This window comes from Kogia breviceps, chromosome 1 (assembly GCF_026419965.1).
Source record: "Kogia breviceps isolate mKogBre1 chromosome 1, mKogBre1 haplotype 1, whole genome shotgun sequence".
Classification (NCBI taxonomy): Eukaryota; Metazoa; Chordata; class Mammalia; order Artiodactyla; family Physeteridae; genus Kogia; species Kogia breviceps.
The window spans coordinates 49,180,847-49,208,646 of record NC_081310.1 but is presented as its reverse complement, the minus strand read 5'-3'; the positions used below and the strand labels follow the sequence as shown (position 1 = coordinate 49,208,646).

The following is a 27,800-nucleotide window of genomic DNA, read 5'->3' as shown; positions in this document are numbered from 1 at the left end:
TCTATTGCTACATCTTCAAGTTCACGAATTCTTTCTTATGCTATGTCTAATCTGATGTTAATTCCATCCAGTGTATTTTTCATCTCAGACATTGTGGGTTTCATCTCTAGAAGTCTGATTTAGGTCTCTTTTATATCTACCATGTCCAGTGGTGTGCTGATAAACCAGCTTTCCAAAATTAAAAAAGGCCTGATTTGTAGCATTTGCCAACTTCATGTGCAAACACTCCCAAAATAACTAATTAAAAGCTACCAAAGGTTTAACCACTAGCATGCAAAATTCCTAATTATTTAACAACTGGCTCTCATAAGCTGATGGGAGCAATTATACCCCATACTCAATCTTTCTTCTAACTTTTTGAATCAATGGAATATAGTTACAACAACTGTTTTAATATATTTGTCTAATGATTCTATCATCTGCAGCATTGCTAGGTCTGTTTCTACTTATTATTTTTATACTCTGTATGGGTCATATTTTCTGGCTTCTTTGTATGCCTCTCAAGTTTTTATTACAGATGACAGAACTGTATGTTTTACCTAATTACGTGCTGTATGTTTTACCTAATTAAGTTCTGTATATTTTTGTATTCTTATAAATATTCTTGAACTTTGTTCTGGAATGCAGTTGTTACTTGGAAACAATTTGACCCTTTTGAGGCTTGCTTTTTAGATTTGCTAGGTAGTGCCAGAGCAGCCTTTAGTTGAAGGTTAATTTTCCATGCTACTGAGGCAATAACATTCTGGGTCCTCTACCCGATGTTCTATAAATTATGATGGTTTTCCACGCTGGCTGTGGTAAACATAAGGGATTTTTCCCTCTGCTCCTTTTAGTATTTTTCTTCCCAGCCTTGGGAAGTTTCTTCACGTGCATGCACTAATGAGTAGTCACCCAAAGACTCAAGTGGGTGTCTCTGCAGCTCTCAGAATTCCTTCTTCAGTACAGCTTTCATTTCTGCAGTAATTTGCCCCATGAACTCTTCACTGCTTTGGCCTTCCTGGACACCCAACTCTGGATCTCCCCTACTCAAAGAAAACACCAGGCTCCACCTAGGTTACCTTTCCTTACATGAAGACCTGGAAACTCTCTCCAGGTAACAAGCTGCGGCAAGGGCAATCAAGAATGCACCTCTTTTTTTCCTTTCTTGGGGATCACTGTCCTGCACAGCCTGATGAACACTATCTGAGAACTGTTTTTCATTTTCATATATTCTGTCTAGTTTTTTAGTTGGTTCAGGTAGAAAGGTAAATCTAGTCCCTGCTACTCCATCTTAACTCCAGGAGTTATACAGAGGGACCCAGTGTCCCTGATGAGTTCATGGAGCTGCAAGCCAGCCCTGGACTTCTTTTACTTAAGAGCATAAACCCAAATTTAAGAACATGTGACACACTAATATAACCACAAATTGATATAGAAAGAATTATACAACTACATGGTTTTTTAAAGCAGCCATTTAATATATTCCGTTGCAACAAAATCCAAACTGATCACCTTAAATGACACTATTTTTTTTAATCCAAGCAGAACTGAATCTGATTAAGATTCTACTTTTTTTCCTTTGGTATCTTTGAAACACATAACAATTAAAAATGTATAGCTGGGGGTTATCATTATTACTATTCTTAAGATACTCTATGTAGCTGAAAAGAAAGTAAATCTCTGCTTTCCAGTGTTTGATCTGAGTATATGAAATATCAGAATATTCAGATTCTATTTATCTTTACAAAAACTCTTCTGAATGATAGGCTAAATACCAGGATAATACAGAATTTCTGATAACTCAGTGCCTGATTGTGGATCAATATTCAGCCTGTTTATTTCTGTTCTTTGTGCTTCATTATTGTAGCCAATAAAGAAAGCAAAGAAAATAAAAGGCAAGGTAAGTTATAATCATCTTATATTACTACTTGTTACTAACTTTGACTATGAAAGAAGACACAAAATACTGGTTACACAGGTTTGAAGATTATTATTAGCACATCTGATTTAGCTGGTCAAGAAACACTTTAATTCTTCTCTCAGATTCAGTGAGTCAACCAGGAGCAAGTAAAGCATAACGTTTGTTGTATGAAGTTTTGAATTTGATGTATAGTTATTTTTAATAGTAAAACACCATAAGAATTACTCCCCACATTTTTTATTGGCTTAATGTGAACTAACTTATATTCATTAATTCACTGTAAAATTTGGAAAAGGAAAGAATGACACAAAAATCATCTGTAATTCCACAACCCAGATAAAACTATTTGAATGTTGAAGTCTTTTTCAAAGCATATAATTCCTTTTACTTAACTGAGGTCATACTAAAACTTTGTATTTTATTCCTTTACAAGCTCCCATTCCAGATTTGTTTTAAAGTAAAAATTCTTTGAGCCCTGTGCATTCTTTTAAAATAGGTAATGAATAGACAAGTTCCTTTTAACTTGCATGTGAACATCTACTACTTTTTTCAGTGGGTCAGGCCACCTCAGATTTAGCTTGTGCAGGTTTTAGAGTGCACAAGGGTGCCACATCAAATGAAACACCAGTCACACTGTAGGAACTGCAGTTTTGTATATTATTATGGTAATTTTAGGCATATGGCAAAACATATTTTTTCCTTAAAAAAGTAATGTATTAGGACAATTAGATAGAAAGGATCATTTTTTATCTAATTCACACAAAGGTAAAGATGTCACTAGGTAAGGATGTCATTGAATCCAGAACCATGTAACACCTTAGTATTATTGACATAAAGAAAATATCAACTAAGTCAAATATCCTTACTAGTTTTCTTTTAAAGAAATAGAAGACTTTACTCCTTTTCTGAAAAAATTTTTGAATATGGAAACTGCAATAAATAAAGTTTATAGTTTATTAGAGCCTCTTACACTCAAGAGATTGCAGAAAAGGGAGCAGGAAGATAACAAGGTGAATAAAACAAGTGGCAAACACAAATGGCTAAAAGAGAAAAAGAGATGAAGAAAATATAGAAAAAACTGTACCTATGGGGGAAAAAAGAGAGAAAGAGGACAGGATCAGACTCTCTGAGAAATACCTGGCACAATTTAGAAAATCACCAGCAAAAGTGTCAATAACTCTTATGTTTTCTCAACTGTAAGTATAAATGGGTGTAAAAATGGGACTATTACCTGTCTGGTGGGTTGTTCCACCCCAATTGTAAGGCAACATTTTTCCACTAAATATAACAAACCTTAAAATTGGTTAAATATTTCTGAGTCAAAAACAGAATACATAGCATCTAACCATTTTATGTTTTTACTGCCGTGTTAATAAAACAGGATATTTCACAGTGAAATTACTGCTGTGTTAAAAAACAGGATATTTCAGAGCGCAATTACCTTTTACCAAATAAAATGGGAAGTAGTGAGAACCCCTAACCCTCTTGGGAATAAGCTTTTATTGAATATCATATTTGCCAGACTATACTTTCACCCTATTTCTTTTAAATAAACTACAACTCCCTCTCCCACATGCCCAAGGATAGCTGCTCCAAAATAACGGCAGTTCTAACAAGAGTTATCTAGGCCTCGGAAAAGTGCCATTAGAGGTAGAGCCGAGTCTCTACCTTGTGGCTTAAAACTCAATGGAATGGAGTAGAATGCTTACTTTTATCACCTTCTAGAAAGATAACATTTTCTCTTGAAAAAAATTATTTGAGATTATTTATCCCAGATCCCGGGTTGCCTTATTCACTTTGCATACTTCAATCAATGCTCATCTCCAAGGAAAAAAAGCACAAATATCTACTCTGATGGATGCACAATTCGTGCAAGAAAAATATTATCAAAAGTAATTTATCCTCATATCTTCAAAATAAGAGAGAGAAATAAATATGACATACCAATAGTTTTCAGTGAATTCACAGAATGAACAGGATCTGTAATGCCAAGGGTCATGCTAAAGAGGAGGCAAGATTGCAAATCCCATGAATCTTTATTGAATTTCAGAACCACATATCCAATTACGATGAATGCTGTAGAGAAGCTAATTAATCCGGTTAACACAACCTGTGAAACGAATTCATAACACAGTATTAGATTTAACACCTAAACATGGTATGACTGCATTTACTCTTGTAAGAATCAGATCTCGTTATATATTTTATACAACTACTCGGGAAGATAAATGTAAAAGGTATTCTAGTTTACCTGCCTCAAAGAAACCACCCCTTCCAAACAAATGAAATTCTACCTGACTATGAAAAGACCAATTCACCCATCTTTCTTGTTGCTATTCCAGCTTAATAGTTCTCCACATCAAAATGCTCTAAAATGGAATGCAAATTTTTCTTGCTTCTGTGTAAAACATTTCCTGGTGCTTCTGAAGTGATGATCTGCAGAGCTCCAGGCAGAAAAAAAGGTAAAACAGTGGGCAAAAAGCACACGCCAGTTGATTTGGCTCCCTTATTAAGTGCTTTCTGGAAGAAGCCATGGTCAGCAAACTTTTGTATACATTTCATTGCCCAACGGTTTTCTAACACTACCACATCTGTCAGGGATGCTGGGAAATGTAGCACTATTTTACACTGGGCCCACTACCATTCTATACAAAATATAGTAAGTCACTCTGTTAGTGAGAAAGAAAGGAATAGGCAATTAGCAATGCCTGCCTTAAAAACAGCAACAGAATGCAAAACTTTTAAACAAGCAGAAGGAACAAAAAGGATAAAGAAAACTGAATCAATTGATTTTTTAAAATTTCTCTTTAATTGACATACAGTAAAATTCACTCTTCTGATGTATAGTTATATGAGTTTTGACAAATGCATAGTCATATAAACATGACCACAATGAAAAAACAAAGCAGATCCATCACCCCCAAAAATTTCTTCATGCTGTCCCTTTGTAGTCAATTTCTTCCCTCATTCCCACTCCCTGGCAACCAATGATCTGTTTTCCAAAGCTATAGTTTTGCCTTTGCTAGAAGGAAGGTCTGTGAATGGATGAATGGAATTATACAATATGTACCCTTTCGAGTCTGGTTGCTTTCTCTTAGCACAATGCATTTGAAATTCTTCCATATTGTGCCTATCAATAGTATTCCACTGTAAGATGTGCCACAATTTCTTTATTCATCACTGGCTGAATAACATTTGAGCTGTTTCCAAATTTTTGAAATTTTTTTTTCTTTTTTTTTTTTGGGCTGCATTGCACAGCTTGCAGGATCTTAGTTTCCCGACCAGGGATCAAATCCAAGCCCTCCACAGTGGAAGCGTGGAGCCCTAACCACTGGACCACCGAGGAATTCCCCAGACTTTTGAGATTATGAATAAAGCTGCCATAAAGATTCACACAGAGGTTTTAGTGTAAATTAAGTTTTCATTTCTCTTGGATAAATACATAAGAGTGGAATTGCTGGGTCATAAGGCAAGTGTATATTTAACTTTATAAGAAACTCCCAGACTGTTTCCCAAAGTGACTGTACCATTGTGCAATCTCACCAGCAATGTATGAGAGTTCTAGGTTCTCTGCATTCTTACCACCACTTGGTATTAATCAGGTTTGTTATTTTTGCTGCTGTTGCCATTCTAATAGGAATGTCAGTGGTATCTCAGTATGGTTTTAATTTATATTTCCCTAATAACATTTAAGATGTTGAGCATCTTTCCAAGACATCTACATATCTTCCTTGGTGTTTCAAATCTGCTAAAATCTTTTTCCCTTCTAAATCTATTTTTAATCACAACAAATATTACCCCCCAAATCAAAAAAAAAGCCCAGCAGAGATTCTCAACCTGGATAAAATAACAAAATCAAGCTGTATATTATCAAAAAGACAACTAAGCATAAGGACATCAAAATCTTGAAAGTAAAAGAATGGAAAATTTTTAGCAGGCAAATACTAACCAAAAGAAAGCTAGTATAACTATAATAATAGCGGATGAAATTGACTTAAGGCAAAGGCATTATTTGGGACAAAAGGGTAACTAAATAATGAGGAAAAAATTAGGAAAATAACAATACTTCAACAAAAATCAAAGAGTTGATATACAAAGCACATTCTCTGATCACAATGTGACAAGAGTAATGATAATTTAGAAGCCGTAGTTGGACATTTAAAAACGACTTTTAAATAATTAAGAGGTCAAAGAAAAAAGTGTAATAAAATTTAGGTAGGAGGGATAAAAATGAAAACACTAAAATCTAAACATTTGAGGTGAATATAAAAGAGTTGTTAAAGGAAAACTTAAAACCTTAAATGTACAAAATGCAAAAATAAAAAAGCTAAAAGTCAATCAACTAATACCTAGCTCAAGATGTTAGAAAAAGTACAGAATAAAATCAAAGAAAATAAAACATTTTGAAAAGAAAAATAAAATAATCTGGCAAACATGATTAAGAAAAGAAAGAGAGAGAGAATGCATAAATAAAACAACCAGAGCAGTGGAAATGGACAAACCTACAGATAGACAGCTGAAATGAAGTCAGAGGTGGGATTAGGATCCAGGTTCTGCCGTTTATCAGCCTTGTGACCTCTGAACTACACTCTGCTTATATGTGAAATGGAGATAATAACTCAGTGCCTAGTCACAGTGGTCACTCAGCAAATATTCATTCCTTCTCCCTCCCCTCAACTCTCTTTAATTAGTGGTTTTTCAGAATGAAGAGTATAAAATAACTAAAAATGTGAGATTTATGAATTATTAATCTTCTTTGTAGAGAATCAGATTCTCTGTCAACATGAATAAGCAAGAATGGACCATAATTTATCTTAAAATTTGTTCTTACCTGCCAAAACACATTCTTGAGTATATAGAAGTCCACATCCAAAGCAGCCATAAATATAATTAAAGGTGAAAAATAACAATAAAGTGAAAAACTTGGTGTTCTTAGAAGAGGGTAGACAACTTGGTGCATCTAAAGTAACAAAGGCAAACAAGAAATTAGTTTGCTACCATTCTGAAGTATTAGAAATTAAGTTGATGCTCTGTCAATCAATACAAATTTTATAATATTCCAATTTGCAACTAATGAGAGATTATCTACAAGGCCAGTCCTGGGGGTCTTGTGGTAGATTTCTCGATCTAACTAACCATCCACATGAGTTAAATGCATAGTCCTCTACTCACCAGAAACGTGTGTGAGTTTAGGCTACACAAACATTGCTTGTGGTAAGTAATCAGTATTTTCAAAAGTCGTACTTCACCATTGGTGATCCCTGAGGTGATTTTAGGTGGTTCACAGATAGGTATTTTTTATATGACTGTTAGATAATTATTTTAATTTGCATACGAGGAAAAAAAGAACTTTGCATGTATACTTGTGATTTCACAGATATTTGCTTAGGATTTTAAAATCTTTCAGTGAGTCAAGTAGAGAAAAATAATACCTAGATAATAGTACAGATCGTGTATATAGGACATAAATCAAGAAGGTTATACACAGATGAATGGAAAACACTAACAACAACGACTGAAGAGCTGTAAATATTCCCTCCTAAAAAGTCTTTGGCCCAATTAATAGTTTAATCTTCATTGCTTAACATCTCTGTGCCTCAGTTTCCTCATCAGTAAAATGGGAACAGAGAACCTACTTCCATTGGGTTGCTGTGAGGATGAATGAATTAACTCGAGTTAATAATAAGTTAATAAATTTATTAGAAAGAACTTAAAAGGGAGACTGGCACATAGTTAACACTCAAAAGATGTTAGTTGTGTGGTGTTTCAGAAGAATAACAAGAGGCTTTTACAATCCTAAATAAGTACAAGCATTGTCTCCAATGTTTTTTTTTTTTTTTTGGCTGTATTGGGTCTTCTTATCTGTGCGAGGGCTTTCTCCCGTTGCGGAGAGCGGGGGCCACTCTTCATCGTGGTGCGCGGGCCTCTCACTGTCGCGGCCTTTCTCGTTGCTGAGCACAGGATCCAGATGCGCAGGCTCAGAAGTTGTGGCTCACGGACTTGGTTACTCCGCGGCATGTGGGATCCTCCCAGACCAGGGCTCGAACCCGTGTCCCCTGCATTGGCAGGCAGATTCCCAAACACTGCGCCACCAGGGAAGCCCTCCAATTTTTTTTAAATAAAAGAATGAGTGGAGACAAATTGTTGATCACACAGCTATACATTTGAAATCATGTCAATAAATTGAATTAATGAAGTTTTTCTTGGATCTATATTATGTTTCATATGACGCACGCTTTGCATTTATTCTGGCAGTTAGAAAATAGTAACCTTGGGCTTCCCTGGTGGCGCAATGGTTGAGAGTCCGCCTGCCGATGCAGGGGATGAGGGTTCGTGCCCCGGTCCAGGAAGATCCCACATGCCGCGGAGCGGCTGGGCCCGTGAGCCATGGCCGCTGAGCCTGCAGGCTGGAGCCTGTGCTCCACAACGGGAGAGGTCACAACAGTGAGAGGCCCGCGTACCGCAAAAAAAAAAAAAAAATAGTAACCTTGCTTCATCATGACAGTAACTGCTGCCTTTTGTAACTAGAGTCTCCGAGGGTGCTGAGGACAATAGCAGGGGAGAGTCCAGCTTATGTACAGGGGAAGGAAACAAGAGTAAGGACCAAAGGCAGGTGATGAAGAACCCAAGAATGCAATCACATTTTACTCACTTCCAAATTACTACTTTATTTTAAGCCTCTCTAATTTGTTTCCTTTCTTGGATGGTTTTCCATTTCCTAAAATTTAACACCAGATAAATTTTTCTCAGTAGCTTGTCACATAAAAAATATAATAATTCCACTCATTCAGGGATGGGGATGGGAGTTGACCTTGTTTTTGGTCTTTGTTCTTTAATCTATCCTCTAATTTTTCATATGTATGTCACCTCAACAAAATTGTAGGCCAGTTGTCCTATCAAAAATCCAACAAGAGAAAGAATCGTCAAGACAATGACTTCAGAATTCTTTAAAAATGCCCTCAGAAGTCCTAAAAAAAATACATGTATGTGTTATTTGGACATAAGGTATGGTTTAAAAACAATTTAATATTACCTCTCTCTAGGTATTTGATTTTAAACTTCCTCTGAATGTCATATAATCATGAATAAATGACAGCTGTTAGAAATGCTGTCTCTTAGTATAAGACACACATAATGAGGCATCACTCATAGGTGAATTTGGAAAATACTGAAGTTCCAACAACCTCCCATTTGCCCACCCAGTGGCACGTTAGGATCACTGTATGGGTATCTTGCCTATGGATCTGATGATGAGAAATTATGAAAAACCAAATTTCATACCTATAAAGTATGCCTTATATTAATCATTACTCCTCCTAAGCTACAGTAACATACATTCTATAGTTTTCTTAAAAGCCAGAAATACTTTTAACTGAGATCTAACCATAGGGAAAACTGCCTTCACCAGCAAGTGTCAAAAGACACTAGCTATCCTATTTATATGCATTTTCTTGCCTTAAAACTCCCTACTCTAAGATTACCATAGACTATAATCCAATTAATATATGCCTAAAGCAAGACTCACTGGCATCTCAGAGTCTGCATTTCCTTCCTTCAAGCCAGAGGTCATGACAAATCAGTAAATATTTTTTGAATACTTCTTATGCATAAGGCTAGCCAAAGAAATGTTTCTCAAACTATTTCTGCAATGCCCTTTACTGCTGGAGCACTTGTCTCTATGTAATCATAAAGGATCCAAAGCTAGCGAAATTCACGGTCAACAGCACCTCCTAGTACCAAAACGGACCAAGGTCACTAATGAGTGTTTTAAAGACCCCAAAGAAAGCAATTGCAATCCCTGAAATGAGTAAAATTGAAGTTCTTCATGCGTGTTTGCTTTGTTGTTTGTTTCTTTATAGTCTTCCTAGTTCCAGAAAGGATTTTAAGGCAGCTGACATTTTTCCCAAATAAAAAAAATTTTTAAGGGGACTAGAAAATTTTCTCTAATCGCTAGCATTGAATTATGGAATAACACATCTGTGTTTTTTAATACGTTATTTTATCTGCATGAGTATCATTCACCATACCTATTGAATTCTTAATCATTGTTTAAGAGACCTTACAGGTGAAGCTTTTCCTAATTCCCCACTAGGGGGTGGGTGGGTGGTGCATCTTCCCTAAAGAAAAATCACATAAAAGCTATACTAGAATGGACAAAATTGATTATGTTAACTAAGCAAATTGTAATCCATATATCTGAGTTCTATTTGCCCCATTTGCCCTCCCAGATATTTTGGTCACATTAGGCCTGGCAGGCAATCAGGCAGCCAAGCAGTGTAAGGCTCTCCCTCTCCCTTGTTACCAGAGATTCTGGACCATACCTTTATAGTTATACTAACGACACTGCATTGTAATTATCTGTCTGCCTGTCTGCCCCACGAGAGGTCTCCTTGAGCTTAAGGACTATCTTATTCTCCACGCTGCTGTGCTCAGCAAATGTCACTGAATGAAGGAGCACAGTATAGATGATACTTACAAATAAATGAAACAAGACTAACAGCATTCACTAACATCATATAATTTCACTGGCCTCCTTCTTTTGTTATAGTTGTGATTACATTCTGCACTAAGAAAGGTTCAGAGGACAGAGAAGAAATGAGGTATAAAAACAACCACCTACCTCCCAAAACAACAGTGGAACATACAAGAATTGGGAAATGCCCCTTTGTTGGCATGTAGTCAGCTGACCATCCACAGAGTAAATCAGGCTGGTTACCTTCTTTTTGCACCCAGAAGGACACGTTTGCTTTTGCCATTGCTTTTTCAGTCCCAATTGATGAACCTGGATGAGAGTTACTGTTGACACTTTCACTAGTACAGACTAATCCATTATGATACACAAAAAAGAAGAAAATGAGACTTGCCAGGACCCAATCCATCCATTCTTTCTACCTAAGATTATACCATACTCAGATATAAGCACATTTCTTCTTGCCACAAGGTACATGTTAATACGGCCTGTTCCACATTTGCTCTAAGAACATTAACAGCAGTGTTAGTGTTTCTTCCTCATACTGCTCCGTGTGTATGGGGGAGGGATTGTATTGATTTTTGCACGTACCATTTATTGTACAATATGGTAATGTTTGCCTTCCCCATTGGACAGTGAGTTTCTTGAGGGTCAGGACTGACTATTGATTTTCCTTAAGGCTGTGCACACAGTATGTGGCACACAATAGGCTCTCCATAAATATTTGATGAAATGAACTCTTTGAGGGGGAACTCTTTCTCCACAGGTACAAATCATTCTAGAATTTTCTTTTACTACTGCAATCCCTTGTCCCTTTTTTCCTTTCCCAGGCCCCTCCAAATCCAAAATAGCAAATGAGAAACAAGGTCAAAGATGAGTCACGTCAGTTAAGGTCGGGGATGGGGAAGGATATAAATAACCTCAAAACAAAGGAAGAGACAAAAGTTGAGGTTTGCTCATATGGTAGCTTTGAGTGAATTAGAAAAAGTCTCCCTTGCTAACAACAGGGCACATGGCTTGGCACATGAATAACAGGCTGGACTTCAGCCCCAATACCCACCCCACCACAGCTGCCCCTTTGTGTAGGACATGGCTTGTACAAATCTATGTGGGGTTCTGAGAAGAGCTCATTCTCTTTTTCTTTTCCTTGCAGCTAGACTTAACCTAGAATTCCTGGAGGCTCCTGAAGTATCCCCAATAATATGTGGAGCTCATCTTTGGATTTTTATTTTGCATTTGTTGGGTCTGCAAGCCACAGTGATTCTGGTGTGAAGCAGAGGGTGGGCCAGAGATGGGATTCAAAACGTTGTATCTTCAAACCTGTCCTTCAAGTAGCACTTCACATCCTTGGCACCTTCACAGCCCACTCATCATTACAGCATCACTCTCAAATCAAGTCCTCCAAACTGTTAAGACCAGCAATACCTTCTGCCAAAGCTAAGCAGGTTCAGAGTTGAAATCAAGATGAAGGTACTTGAAAATCACAAAAAATGCTCAGCTCTGTGTCTGTTTGCCACAGACAGAACTGCCAACTGATTTCACATGAAAGCGATTTCCACGCCTAATTCCTATTGGTTTCTTGCCAACTTACTTTCATTCTGATTGGTTACACACATTATCCCAACCCCCAATCCAGAAGAAGCTAAGTGATCCCAGTTCCAGGGAAATTTGCATTTCTTAATGTTCAAGCTGTGTCTATATATACAACTGTTTTAACTGATATTCTCTGCCTGATGTAATGGCTGAAATGGTCATGGAGCATGTAGACAGAACCTCCTCCTATAAGGTTTTTTAATATATACTGTTTCTCTTTCTTCAACCCTAACCCTTTTCAACACTGCTTTGTCTCCCCTCTGACTTTTTCATTCATCCTTTTCTGTTTTCTCTTTTTTCCATCTCTCTTTTCTTTTCAGCGGAGTTTCATCTTTTCCTCCTTAACTCCTATTTGTCAATGGCTTTTGGTCCTTGAAGAAACAGTATCACCCATTCTTCACAGGACAAATGCACCCCAAATTCTGTGATGCCTAACGTGATATCTTTACCTCAAATCTAATCATTATAACAAATACAGCATAACTTTAAACAAATGAACAAGCTATTAATTTGTAGTTTACTTTCAAGAAAGTTATTTTGTGACAATGAAATTCTACCCTCTCATCCCTGCACCACACTAATCAAATCCTCTTCCCCTGGGCACCAAGGATAATACCACAGCAGTGAGATTACTAACTCTATCGTCGATCTTCTCCATCACTGTATCAAGGAAACGTGAACAAACAGAAGTCCCAATTCCTACCTGAGCCTAAGTAGTATCAGTCAACAGCTCTATGTCTCCCTCTGATTGCAGCAACCACCACTGGCACTCACATGCCATTCCCCTAAAATAGATGCTTGACAGCATTTTGTTGCTGTCATCTGGTATGGTTCTTTTAAGCCACTGGGTCCATCCCTACTATAAATCCCAAGGACCACGTTAAAAAAAAAATTTGTCTTATTCTCAGGCTGTCTCCTGAGAGACCCATTCCTTACTCATTCCCATCCTGTCCTTACTGAACTCTTCTGGTTACCAAGTTGACTACCCTTTCTCCCATTTTCATCTTAACCTTATCTACATTGCTTGTCACCTTGATTTCTCTCCTCCACTGCAATGCCTCAGGTCACTTTGATTCGTGTCCTTCCAGTTCTATCTGGTTCCTATCCCACTGCTGTCCTCTCAGGCTCACCTGGGTCACCTAGACCCTCCAGGTAAGGCTTGTACAGTTTTACATTTCAAAAGTCATATTCTCCATGGCTTTTGGAAAAATACTCATACCTCAAGAAAACTTGAACAAAATTCATAGAGTCGGCTCTAGATTACATATAGTTCTGAGAGCTACAGATAGCACATAACTAAAATACAGAGAGATGATCACATTTCACTACATAACAGTATTTCCCATAGAGTAAAAAAGAAAGCAATAAAAAATGTATATTTCACCATTTTTGGTAGAGGCAGTTGAATAGACTTTGGTGGCTTTGAATGTTGAGAGGTGAGAGGCTTTCCAGTGTGTTTCCCCCAAACTCCATCTTTTGATGATAGACTATACTGTCTGACTGACACAGGCACATGACAGGTTGATTAGTCATAGTTCCCCATCCCCCTAACACTGTGATTGGTTCAGAGCATGGGACTCAGACAAGACCAATCAGATGATGCCTTGATATATATACCATTATTGGGAGAGAGCTGTTCTCTTTCCATTTGAGTTGAGTTGTGGTGATGACTGCCTAGAACAGCTAGAGGCCACCTTCCCAGCTGCACTGAGAAAGCCCACCTCAAGTCTGAGGCTGAGAAAAGCCTTTTTGAGTCTGAAAGTTTCCATGACATACCACCTGGATATCTCTGAGGTCTTAAAAATGACCTCACAATCCTGCCTGAGATTTTATCTTTTCTCAGAAGCCATTTCTTAGTTTGAGAATTTTTTGCCATCTAGAAAGGCTAGAAATGAGAACTAATTTTATTTTCAAACCTAGCAAGTACTGAATCCTTTATATTTCTTTTGAATTTTATTTGAAAACTGAACTGTTCCTTTTCAGCTCATCTCTCTCCTCTCATATTTTAGTAGGAGAATCCAGGTGGCAGTTGAACACTGGAAAAGTCCTTAGCAGGATCACTGAGTTCATTACTTAGACAAAAGTGTGGCTAAACTTACCACCATCACATAACAAGGGCCCCTTTTCTCCAGCTTCTAATAACGTTTTCCTCTCTTTCCTGTAAATTCCCACTAATAGTCTCCCAGACAGCCTTAAAGATTCTGCTAATAATCTAAGGCCCTGCAGGCTTTCACTAATACTCTCCTCTGGCCTCTTTCAGCATCTGCCTACTACCCAGTCCCAAAATGGCAAAGCCACATTTTAGGGTTTGTTATGTCAATTTCTCACTTCCTGGTTCCACAATTTTTATGCTATACATTGCTGCATAACAAACAGACACAAACCTTAGTAGTTTAGAACAACAATCATTTATTTGGCTGAGATCAACAATTTTGGCAGGGCTCAACAGAGGCTTGTCTCTGCTCCATACAGCATCGGCTGTGGAGGCTCCACGGGAGGATCCACTTCCAAGATGACTCACCCGTATCACTGATGACTGCTGGCTAGAGCTCAGCCAGGGCCTCAGTGCCTGTCCATATGGGTCTCTCCAAGCCAGCATCTCAAGAGAACTAGGTAGAAACTGTATCACCTTTTATCTTTTATGATCTATGGAAATCACATAGTATTACTTCTACTGTAATCACAGGCCTGCCCAGGTTCATGATGAGAGAACAGAGACCCACCTCCCTATGTGAGGAATGTCATTACCGTGGGATGGGAGATGCGACCATCTTGGAAAATACAATCTATCACAAATTAGATGAAACATTGGGATGGATTATCAGCCCTTTATAATTTGGGGCATCATGGTAACCTAAGTAGCAGTCTGACTGCTTTAGCTCAGTCTAGAGCAGTAGTTCTCAAAGGGTAGACCATATGCCAGTTGTGATTCACAACAAAATTCTACCATATATAGCAAAATGAAAACATAAAAGTCTATAATAAAACGTAATTTATTCAACTTAAAGAGTAGAGCCTTATACTGAGATCATATCTTCCCCTTTTTTGGTGTTAATATGTCTTTTCTTTTATTAAATGATAGCGATAACAGATAATAGCTGTTTTCTTAATGATATCATACTAATCTCCTCTCTTTTTCTTTTTTTTTACAGTTTTCCAGTCAATGAAAAAAAATACAAAAGCCTAAGGAACCACTATCTAGATGTTATCAGAACACTTAATGTAGCCTTTGCTTTACTACCTCTCAAATAATATGATTTAATTTACTAGTATGCACCTTGAAACAGTAATTAATTATTCTGTGGGTGTGTGGGAAAAGTCATGCAGCTACTCGAGTAATAGCTAAAACTCAAAGTATAAGGACCTTTCACACTCCTGTGAATATACCTATAATTCAATGCAACAATAGGTCACAAGACATATTGTATCTCTCAAATCGTACTAAAGTAACAGATCTATAGATATAAATGTATATTCAGACTGTCACATCAATGAAATCTTTGAAATGAGATCCAGGAATTCCTTGGTAATCACCAGGTTCATATGCCTAAAAAGTAATGTGGCATTCAAGAAGAAAGTTTAAAAATAGACAATTAGAGAAGAAACTAGATATACAGTCATAATGCTAGATGTGTGTGTGGCTTGTCTTCTGGAGGAGTAGGAGTGGAAATGGGGCACCGACACTAGCAAAATATGGAGAAAAGGATTCAGGATTCATTTCTATAAAGGTGAACAAGCTTTACAGATGAATGAAGACTACTGAGTTCTATGAAAAATGTGGCACTGAAAGAGAATTCATTCAACCATTATTTACCAACTAACTATGTTACAGGTTCTTTAGGAATGAAGAGAAACAAGACAAAGCCCCTACCCTCAAAAAGCTCATAGTTCACATGTGAACAATTAAATAGAATACAGTATGAAGCTATTAATGCTATGGGTGCCCCAAAGAAGGAGGGATTAATTCTTCCTAACATTGGGGATAGAGGGCATGGAATGGAGAATTACAGATTGTCTTGCCAAGGGTCAGGATTGACTTTTTCTTCAGCTTTATTGAGGTATAATTGACAATATAATTGAATATTGTCATATTTGAGATCAAGGCTCAGAAAATGTAGAATTAGAGTAGAAATGACAAAAACGGCACCTGGCTTTTTCCCAAATTATTGCGGTGCTTAAAGATAATAGACTTCTCACAATCTACAATATTAAGAGAATGGAGCAAACAAAGGTCGTCTTTGCACTACTCCATAAACACCCACTGGATCTACCAGAGAGGGGAATGAGAGTCATTGCCCTTTTCTTCTGCTTAAAGCAACTGAAACTGAATTGCTCATACATAAAAAAAGATCTTGGGCTTCCCTGGTGGCGCAGTGGTAGAGAGTCCGCCTGCCAATGCAGGGGACACGGGTTCGTGCCCCGGTCCGGGAAGATCCCACATGACGCGGAGCGGCTAGGCCGCTGAGCCTGCGCGTCCGGAGCCTGTGCTCCACAATGGGAGAGGCCACAACAGTGAGAGGCCCGCGTACTGAAAAAAAAAAAAAATCTCAAAACTTTTAAATTTGTGAGACAGTGTTACCTCAAAATCATGGATGAGAAAATGCCAACTGACAAGGAATTACTGAATTGCTCATTTCTTTTCCTTCCCCTCAACAACGAAAAACTAGCTTTCAGGATGGGACAAAGAAGAGAATAATTTTCTTTCTATAAAACTTTTCCGGAAAGTCACAGAGTAGTAGAAGGTTCAGGGACTCTTAGACAAAGTAGAAAAAAGGACATTCCAAATCGCTAATATGAAACCAACAATGATATCTAAAATGTAGGTAATATAAAACAAAAGGAAAATGGCATGTAGTACAGATATAATAACTATATTGCTAAACCTACTGAGTAGTGGAAATCTAAATATAAAACTAAACAGATTTGTATTTATTAATTTAAAGACAAGGGTGTTAAAGATAAAGAAACAGAAAGATTTACTAAGATATATCCCACCTTAAAGGTGAATTTTAATTTGGACATAAAAAGTCATAGTTGTATAAGCAGAGGACCCTGATGCAAACCATCCTTAATATTTCCTTGCTCCAGAATGTCATCCCATAGCTTTCCTTTTGAGAAAGGGACAACACATTTTTCTTCTGGAAATGGCCAACATGTCTTTTTTTTTTTAATAGAATTCCTCACTTGAACAGAAATTTCCTGCCTTAGTTACACAGAAAATTGTTAGATTCTCTAAGTAGCTTTTAAAGCTTCCATATGGTCTTTGTGAGTGACTCACAGCCAAGTGCTCTCTGGAAGGAGCACGTGGAACTCACATGAAACTGACTTGCAGAGGCAGAGGCAAGGCCAGAGAGTCTGGACATAAGCATGCTGAATGGGGTAAAACGAAACAAGGGTGATTTAATTTCATACTTAAACATTTTTATAAAACCCCACATCTATTTAACTTCAGTCGGCATGAATAGGTTTGCCTTTATAGATACAGAAGAAGATGCGGCCTTTTATAAGACTTCTTTTCTGACCATAGCTTAGAATACAGATTTGGCACTTTTCACTTGACCTGAAAGGAAGCAGATTTTTATGTTACATTTAATTAGCTTGCTATAGAAAACAAAAATGAAGCCAGTTTTTAAAAACAATGGGCATGAAATAAATCATAATGTCCAAGGCTGAACCAGTCATTAATGAAACCTTGATGTTTGTATGTCAATTCAAGTATTCCCACCTTTTTTTTTAAATATTTAAAGCTGTGAGATCACACTTACATAATCAGTATTACTGTTCCTAATTCAGCCATGTGAATAAATTGCTTAACCTCATGTGTCTGCACTTTCTTCATTGTAAAACAAGGGGGTCGTTTCAGAGGTTCTATCAAGATCTAACATTCCTATAATATGAACATGCAAGATACTGGGGTGCTTGGAGGGGACAGAGAGGACTTGGGTAAAGAGGCAATTTTTTTTAATTGAAGTATATTATATTTACAATGTGTTAATTTCTGCTGTACAGAAAGTGATTCAGTTATACATATATATGTATATATACACATATATTTTTTTTCATATTCTTTTCCATTATGGTTTATTACAGAATATTGACTATAGTTCCCTCTGCTATACAGTAGAATCTTGTTGTTTATCCACTCTATATATAATAGTTTGCATCTGCTAATTACAAACTCCCAATCCATCCCTCCCCCAACCCCCCCTTGGCAAACACAAGCCTGTTCTCTATGTCTGTAAGTCTGTTTCTGTTTCGTAGATAAATTCATTTGTGTCATATTTTAGATTCCACATATACGTGATATCATCGTATTTGCCTTTCTCTTTCTCTAGGTCCATCCATATTGCTGCAAATGGCATTATTTCATTCTTTTTTATGGCTGAGTAGCATTCTGTTGTATATATGTACCACACCTTTATCCATTCATCTGTTGAGGGACATCTAGGTTGTCTCCATGTCTTGGCTATTGTTAATAGTGCTGCTATGAACATAAGGGTGCATGTATCTTTCTGAATTACAATTGTTTCTGGATATATTCCCAGGAGTGGGATTGCTGGATCACATGGCAACTCTAATTTTAGTTTTTTGAGGAACCGACATACTGTTTTCCACAGTGACTGCAGCAATTTACATTCCTACCAACAGCACAGAAGGGTTCCCTTTTCTCCACACCCTCTCCAGCATTTGTTTCTTGTAGACTTTTTAATGGTGGCCATTCTGACTGGTGTGAGGTTGCACCTCACTGTAGTTTTGATTTGCATTTCTCTAATAATTAATGATGATAAACATCTCTGCATGTGTTTACTGGCCATCTGTATGTCTTCTTTGGAGAAATGTCTATTTAGGTCTTCTGCCCATATTTTGATTGGGTTGTTTTTTGTTATTGAGTTGTATGAGCCATTTGTATATTTTGAAAATTAAGCCCTTGTTGGTGGCATCGTTTGCAAATATTTTCTTAAAGCTTGTAAGTTTGATTAGGTCCCACTGGCTTATTTTTGCTTTATTGGTTTTATTTCTCCTGCCTTGGGAGACTGACCTAAGAAAACATTGCTACGATTTATGTCTGAGAATGTTATTCCTATGCTCTCTTCCAGGAGTTTTATGGGGTCATGTCTTATATTTAAGTCTTTAAGCCATTTTGAGTTTATTTTTGTGTATGGTGTGAGGGTGTGTTCTAACTTCATGGATTTACATGTGACTGTCCAACTCCCAGCACCACTTGCTGAAGAGACTGTCTTTTCCTCATTGTGTATTCTTGCCTCCTCTGTCAAAGATTAATCGACCACAGGTGTGTGGGTTTATTTTGGGGCCCTCTATTCTGTTCCACTGATCCATATGTCTGTTTTTGTGCCAATACCATGCTGTTTTGGTTACTGTAGTTTTGCAGTATTGTCTGAAATCTGGGAGGGTTATGTCTCTTGCTTTGTTCTTTTTCCTCAGGATTGCTTTGGCAATTCTGGGTCTTTTATGGTTCCACATAAACTTTAGGCTTATTTGTTCTAGTTCTGTGAAAAATGTCATGGGCAATTTGATAGGGATCGCATTAAATCTGTAGATTGCTTTGAGCAGTATGGCCATCTTAACAATATTAATCCTTTCAATCCAAGAGCATGGGATATCTTTCCATTTCTTTGAATCATCTTCAATTTCCTTTGTTCATGTTTTATAGTTCTCAGCATATAAGTCTTTCATCTTCTTGGTCAGGTTTATTCTTAAGTATTTTTTAATGCAATTTTAAAAGGGATTTTCTTTTTACATTCCCTTTCTGATATTTCTTTGTTCTTGTAAAGAAATGCAACCAATTTCTGTATGTTAATCTTGTATCCTGTTACCTTCCTGAATGTAATTATCAGTTCTGATAGTTTTTGTGTGGAGTCTTTATGGTTTTCAATATATAGTATCATGTCATCTGCATATAATGACAATTTTATCTCTTCCCTACCAATATGGTTATCTTTTATTTCTTTTTCTTGTTTGATTGCTGTGGCTAGGACTTCCAATACTATGTTGAATAGAGGTGGTGAGAGTGGGCATCCTTTTCTTGTTCCAGATTTTAGTGGGAAGGCTTTCAGCTTTTCACTGTTGAGTACTGTATTGGCTGTGGATTTGTCATAAATAGCTTTTATTATGTTGAGATAATATTCCCTCTATACCCACTTTCATAAGAGTTTTTATCATGAATGGATGTTGAATTTTATCAAATGCTTTTTCTGCATCTAATGAGAGGAACATGTGTTTTTTGTCTATTATTGATATGGTGTATCACACTGACTGACTTGCATATGTTGAACAATCCTTGTGACACTGGGATTAATCCAACTTGGTCATGGTGTATGATCTTTTTTATATGTTATTGGATTCATTTTGCTAGTATTTTGTTGAGAATTTTTGCATCTATATTCATCGAAGACATTGGCCTGTAATTTTCTTTTTTGGTTGTGTCTTTGTCTGGTTTTGGTATCAGGGTGATGGTGGGAGTGTTCCCTCCTCTTCAGTCTTTTGCAAGAGTTTGAGAAGGATCAGTGTAAGTTCTTCTTTGTATGTTTGGTAGAATTCTCCTGTGAAGCCATCTGGTCCTGGACTTTTGTTTGTAGGGAATTTTTTTTTTATAACAGATTCTATTTCACTTCTAGAGATCAGTCTATTCAAATTATCTATATCTTCTTGATTCAGGTTTGGTATGCTGTGTGTTTCTAGAAATGTGTCCATTTCTTCTAAGTTGTCCAATTTGTTGGCATATAATTGTTTATAGTATTCTCTTATGGTTTTTGTTTGTTTGTTTCTGCAGTATCAGTTGTGCTGTCTCCTCTTTCATTTCTTATTTTATTTATTTGGGTCCTCTCTCTTTTCTTCTTGGTGAGCCTGCTCAGAGGTTTGTCAATTTTGTTTACCCTTTCAAAGAAACAGCTCTTGATTTTATTGATTTTTTTCTATTGTTTTTTTAATCTCTATTTTTATTTATTTGCTCTCTGATCTTTATTATTTCCTTTCTTCTGCTGACTTTAGGTTTTGTTTGTTCTTCTTTTTCTAATTCTTTTAGGTGGTGGGTTAGTTTGTTTATTTGAGATTTTTCTTGTTTCTTGAAGAAGGCCTGTATCACTGTGAACTTCCCTCTGAGAACTGTTTTTGCTGCATCCCATAGAATTTCACTGTCATTTGTCTCAGGTATATTTAAAATTTTCTCTTTAATTTCATTGTTGACCATTGGTTTTTTAATAATTGATTTTTTTTTCTTTTCTTTTTGACTGAAAAGAGAAAAAAAATTGCAATTGACTTTTTTTTCTCTTTTCTTTTTCTGTGGTTGATTTCTAGTTTCATGCAATTGTGGTCAGAAAAGATGCTTGGAATAATTTCTGTACTCTTAAATTTGTTGAGGCTTGTTTTGTACCCTAGAGTGTGGTCAATTCTAGAGAATATTCCATGTGCACTTGAAAATAATGTGTATTTTGGGGGGTTTTTTTGGATGTAATGTCCTGAAAATATCAATTAGGTCTAACTGTTATATCATTTAGGATCCCTGTTGCCTTAGTGATTTTTTTTGTCTGGAAGATCTGTCCATTGGTGTGAGTGGGATGTTAAAGTCTCCTACCATTGATGTATTCCCATCAATTTCTCCCTTTTTGTCTGTTAGTATTTGTTTTATGTATTTGGGTGCATATATGTTGATGAGTGTAATATCATCTTGTGTTAAACCTTTTATCATTATATAATGTCCTCCTTTATCTTTATGGCCTTTGTTTTAAAGTCCATTTTGTCTGACATGAGTATTGCTACAACTGCTTTCTTGTCATTTCCGTTTGCATGAAATATCTTTTTCCACACCCTCACTTTCAATCTATATGTGTCCTTTGTCCTAAAGTGGGTCTCTTGTAGGCAGCATATTGTAGGCTCGTGTTTTTTTTATTCAATCTGCCACTTGATGACTTTTGATTGGAGCATTTAGTCCATTGACATTTAAGATAATTATTGATAGATATGTATTTATTACCACTTTAAACATTGTTTTCCTGTTGATTTTGTATTTATTCTTTATTCCTTTCTTTTTCTTTTTGTTTTTCCTTTTGTGCTTTAATGATTTCTTTTATATTATGCTTGTGTTCTCTTCTTTTTGGTTTTTATGAATCTATTGTATGTTTTTGATTTGTGGTTACCCTGTTTTTGAAGTATGTTAACCCCTTCCTATATCTACTTTCTTTAGACTGGCAGTCAAAGAGGCTCAAACACATTCTGAAAAAAAAAAAAATCAACAATTTTATTACTCTCCTCTCCCAGACTGTATGATTTTGATGTCCTATTTTACATCTTCATGTTTATTCTTTTGCTGTTCATTGTGATTATCATCACTTTCACAGAAAAATCTTTTTAAATTTATTTTTAAAAATCTGTGTATTGCTCACTTCTTCAGCACAGCCTATGGAAGTGGCAGCCATCTCCCAGTCAGCATCATGGCTGTCCTCAGACTCCTTGTAAAGCCCAAGGTTGTCAAAAAGAGGACCAAGAAGGTCATCCAGCACCAGTCAGATCAATATGTCAAAATTAAGCAGAACTGACAGAAATCCAGAAGCACTGACAACAGGATGCACAGGAGGTTCAAGGGGCAGATCTTGATGCCCAACATTGGTTATGGGAGCAACAAGAAAACAAAGCACATGCTGCCCAGCAGCATCTGGAAGTTCCTGGTCCACAATGTCAAGGAGCTTGAAGTGCCGCTGTTGTGCAACAAATCTTACTGTGCTGAGATTGCTCATAACATCTCCTCCAAGAACCACAAAGCCATTGTGGAAAGAGCAGCCCAGCTGGCTATCACAGTCACCAATCCCAACACCAGGCTATGCAGCGAAGAAAATGAATAGATTGCTTGTGGGCACATTGTGTTTGTGTTAATAAAACCATGAAACTTGGCTAAAAAAAAAAAATCTGTGTACTGATTTATTTAAGTAATTTACTTTCCAATTGTGATTTTCTCTTTCCTATAGATTCTTGCTTCTTTTCTATTTAGAGAAGACCTTTCAATATTTCCTTTAGAACAGGTTTAATATTGCTGTATTCTTTTAGCTTTTGCTTGTCTGAGAAATTCTTTATCTCTCCTATTTTAAATGATAATCTTACCAGGTAGAGTATCCTATACTGCAGATTTTTCCCTTCAGGACTTTGAATATATCTTGCCACTACCTTCTGGCTTGCAACATTTCTGTAGAGAAATCAGCTGATAGCCTTATGGGGGTTCCCTTGTAATTAACTCCTTGTTTTCCTCTTGCTGCCTTTAGAATCCTCTCTTTATCTTTCACTTTTGCCATTTTAATTATAGTATATTTTGGTGTAGGTCCATTTGGGTTCATCATGTTTGGGACCCTCTGTGCTTCCTGTACCTGGATATGTTTCCTTCTTTAGGTTTGGGGAGTTTTCAGCCATAATTTCTCCAAATACATTTTTGATTCCCTTTTCTCCTTCTTCTCCTTCTGGGATTCTTATTATGTGTAGACTGGCATGCTTTATATTATCCCATAGGTCTCTTATATTGCTTTCATTTTTTTTTCATTTGGCTTTCTGTCTGCTGTTCTGATTGGGTGATTTCCATTATTCTAACTTGCAGATCACTTATTTGTTCTTCTACATTATTCAATCTGCTACTTATTGCCTTAAACTCAGCTTTCATCTCAGCAAATAAGTCTTTTAATTTGTCTTGGTTCCTCGTTATAGTTCCTGGTCCTTTTTACAGTAATCTGCATTTCTATCAATAGCCCTTCTTAATTCCTTCAGTATTTTCAGTATCTCCTTTTTAAACTCAGTGTCTATTAGACTGAAGAGGTCTGTTTCATTATTTGTTCTTTCAGAGGAATTCTCTTGATCTTTTAATTGGGAGTGGTTCCTCTCATTCTTCATTTTACTTATATTTCTCTTACTCTATGAGTTTAGTAGAAACAATTATCTACCTTGGTCTTAGAGGGCTATTTTTATGTAGAAGTGTCCCTGTGTAGCTTGTGTGGGTTCAATATTTTTGGTGCAAGGGCTGCTTTTTTTAGTATGGATGGCTGCTGCATCTTTCCTCAGTGTCTGCTGGCTGTTATCCCATTGATGGGGGTATGACTGATGTGGTGAACGGAGCAGGTGCTGGATGTTGAATGGGGCCTCCTCTTTGCTCTGTGGTTGTTACGGCCCTGCTGGGGAAAGGGTCTGCTCCCTAGTTGTTGGCATAGAAGCCCCCAGATCCATTTCTAAGCTGCAGTGTGACATAGGCAGGATTGGAGTGCTCCCACTAGAAGAGAAGCCACTGAGTATTCCTCCACCAGAGATGTCCATTGGGGAGTGCACTCTGTGATGTCACCTGTCACCCATTGCATGAGCTCACAAAGTACACTGTTGTGCACACTACTCTCGGCCCCGCCTCCACTGTGGGAATGCAGGCTATCAGCCCTGTTGCCCCTCAGGCACTGTGATCACAAAGCCACCAGCACAGATCCATAGGTGTCAATCCACTGAAGTCAGGTACCAGGACCACAGGAGTTGCACACCTGGACCTGCCATGGGAGCTAGGGAAGCAGCCCAGACTCTGGCCCCACCTCCACGTGCATGCACCCACAAAGCCCACAGCTGCTAAGGCCAGACCCGTCCCAGCCACAGGAGCACCCGTTGTCCACTCGGATGTCCCACAGGCACTGAGTTTACAAAGCAAGTGGCGGTGCTGTGGATCACATGCCATGGCGGGAAGGCTGTGCTTTCAGCCCCACCTCCGCATGTGGGCAGCCTGCTGGTGCTCGCATGCTCCCAGAGCTGGTAGAGGTGGCAATGAGAAAGAGGCTGCTATGGCAAGCCCCACCCCCCACTTCACTCATGCATTAACAATGGGGTTTCAATGGTGGCACACACTGGCTGTAAGCATGCCAAAAGTGAGGCTGCAATGGTGGGTCCTGCCCTTCTCTTCGAGTGCCTCTTAACAATGGCACTTCACTTCTATGGTGGGCCAGGCTTCTTCCACATACACTCCTGGTTGCAGCCCTTACCACACTCCAGGCCCTTCCAGCTGTCTCCACAGGGCTAACCCCAGTCCTCTCCCCAGGTCTGTCCTCTGAAGCCCGAGTTTTAGCAACCAGCCCTCGCATGTACTACTAGCAGGTCCACATCTTGGACTGGGGACTACAGCAAGGTAGCACGGATCCTCTGTGCCGGTCTCTCTCTGTTCCGCCTGCTGCAAACCAGCTTCTACGCTCTCCTCCAAGCGTCTGAAGCTCCCTTTCTGTCCCAGGTGATCTCCCCACCAGTGCAGGGGCTTCCCAGGGTACGAGAACCTTTCCTCTTTCATAGCTCTCTCCCAGGGGCATAGGTCCTATCCTGCTTGCTTCCTTATTTTTTTTTTTTCTTTTTCTTTCATTCTACCCAGTTACATGGAGATCTTCCTTGCACTTCTGAGTGTCTGAGATTTTCTGCCAGAATTCAATAGGTATTCTGTGATAATTGTTCCACATGTAGATGTATTCATTATGCATTTGTGGGAAAAGGTGAGGTCCACATCGTTCTAGTCCACCATCTTGATTGGAGCCTCTGCAATTCTTCCACAGAGGTGAGAAGGGAAGGAGGGAGGGTTGTTGGGCCAGACTAACAATAGTGGTGGCTTGCGGGGGAAAGGTGAGAATTGAACTGTATAACCAACAACTCGTCTTAACCATCTCATTCCTGGACTATACTGGTCTCACTCCCTCTAGTCTCTTCTCCCTCCAATCCATTTTGCAAGGACAGCCAGATTATTCTCCACTACTTAATCCCTCGTCTCTCCTACCCAAAACAGAGCCTTTAATGGCAACCCACTGCACTGAAAGTAAAGTCCAAATTTTGAAGCTTATAATTCAGTACTTTTTAAAAATTTATTTATTTTATTTTTGGCTGTGTTAGGTCTTTGTTGCTATGCACGGGCTTTCTCTAGCTGCAACAAGCAGGGGCTACTCTTCACTGTGGTGAGTGGGCTTCTCATTGCAGAAGCATCTCTTGTTGCAGAGTACAAGCTCTAGGCATGCAGGCTTCAGTAGTTGCATCATGTGGGCTCAGTAGCTGTGGCTCACGGGCTCTAGAGTGCAGGCTCAGTAATTGTGGCACACGGGCTTAGCTGCTCCATGGCATGTGGGATCTTCCCAGACCAGGGATTGAACCTTTGTCCCCTGCATTGGCAGACGGATTCTTAACCACTGCACCACCAGGGAAGTCCCTAATTCAGTACTTTTAATGAAATGACCACAAGCTAACTTTCCAACCTTATTTTCTACTCTTCCTTAATGTGTACTCAACTACAATCAGCCAGATGGATACTGACCACTTCCCTAGTCCCATATTTCAACTTTTCATCATTATGTTGTGTTTTCATTCCAGAATTCCCTACATATTCCACCTTGGTTACCTATCCTTTCAGGTAATTCCTCTTTCTTCTTGATGCCTTCTCTTTATGCTTAGGCTTCCGTGAACATACACAGCTCTTAGTTTATCTTTTCAAGTAGGCATGTTTACTCACAAAGTGGTTGGTGGACTCCTTAAAGACAAGGATGGTGCAAAGGCATCTATTTCCCTTCAGGGGACCTAGGAGAGTGCTATGTGTATGCTCATTCAACATTGGGTACAGTTGGCAAGGGACAGTTTGTCATACTACCTAGAACAGATTCAGGGCCTTAACCTTTAAAAAACCATGGTCCCTTTTGATAAACATAAAAATCAAGTACTGGGTATCCACATATAAAAGAATGAAGCTGGACCCCCTACCTCACACCATACACAAAAATTAACTTAAAATGGATCACAGACATGTTTAGACATAAGGGCTAAAAAAAACTACAAAACTCTTACAAAAAAACATAAAAGTAAATATTGGTGACCTTAGATAAGGCAATGTTTCTCAGATATGACACAAAGCACAATCAACAAAAGGAAAAATAGATAAATTAGACGTCATCAAACTTAAAGCCTTTTGTGCTTCAAAGAACACAATTAAGAAAATGAAAAGATTATCCACATAATGGGAGAAAATATTTGCAAGTCATATATCTGATAAGAGACTTGTACCCAAGATACATAAAAACCTTTACAATTCAACAAGAAGAAAAATACACACATGTGGAGACTAAACAACATGCTACTAAAAAACCAATGAGTCAATAAATAAATCAAACAGAAAAACAGAAGATACCTCAATACAAACTAAAATGGAAACACATATTTCCAAAATCTATAGAGGATGTAGAAAAGGCAGTTCTAAGAGGAAAGTTTATAGCAATATAGGTATACCTCAAGAAACAAAAATATCTCAAATAAACAACCTAACCTTCCATGTAAAGGAATTAGAGGAACTTCCCTGGTGGTCCAGTGGGTAAGAATCCATGCTCTCAATGAAGGGGGCAGGGTTTTGATCCCTGTCGGGGAACTACATGCATGCCACAACTAAGAGTTCACATGCTGCAACTAAGAAGCCCATGTGCCGCAACTAAGAAGCCCACATGCTGCAACTAAGAAGCCCATGTGCCGCAACTAAGAAGCCCACATGCTGCTACTAAGAAGCCTGCATGCCTCAACTAAGAGTTCACATGCCACAACTAAGAAGTCCTCATGCTGCAAATAAGATGTCCACATGCTGGAACTAAAGATCTCACATACCACAATGAAGATCCTGTGTGCCACAACTAAGACCCAGAACAGCCAAAATAAATAAATAAAATAAATAATAAATTTAAAGTACTGTCATTTTAAAAAAAGGAATTAGAAAAAGAAAAACAAACAAAGCCCAAAGTTAGCAGACGGAAAGAAAAAAATAAATATCAGAGCAAAAACAAATATAATACAGACCAAAAAACAATAGAA

At 37.9% G+C, this 27,800-nt stretch overlaps 1 protein-coding gene and 1 pseudogene across 8 annotated transcripts in view; one reads left to right on the top strand and one right to left on the bottom strand.

Moving 5' to 3' along the window:
- Positions 1-27,800, bottom strand: part of SLC9C2 (solute carrier family 9 member C2 (putative)) — a 155,387-nt gene that overhangs the window by 81,154 nt on the left and 46,433 nt on the right. For 5 of the 8 annotated variants that reach the window (XM_059040854.2, XM_067031466.1, XM_067031471.1 and 2 more), the window contains one exon: positions 14,353-17,523. In XM_059040854.2, the coding sequence (XP_058896837.1) occupies positions 17,492-17,523 (32 nt within the window). In that variant the 3' untranslated portion in view covers positions 14,353-17,491. Of the gene's footprint in view, positions 1-3,844; positions 4,011-6,731; positions 6,861-8,767; positions 8,869-10,520; positions 10,683-14,352; positions 17,524-27,800 lie in introns of those variants that run through there. The other 3 variants (XM_059040828.2, XM_067031435.1, XM_067031439.1) reach the window with 3 other exon arrangements.
- LOC131742715 (large ribosomal subunit protein eL32-like) lies at positions 22,412-22,819 on the top strand (annotated as a pseudogene).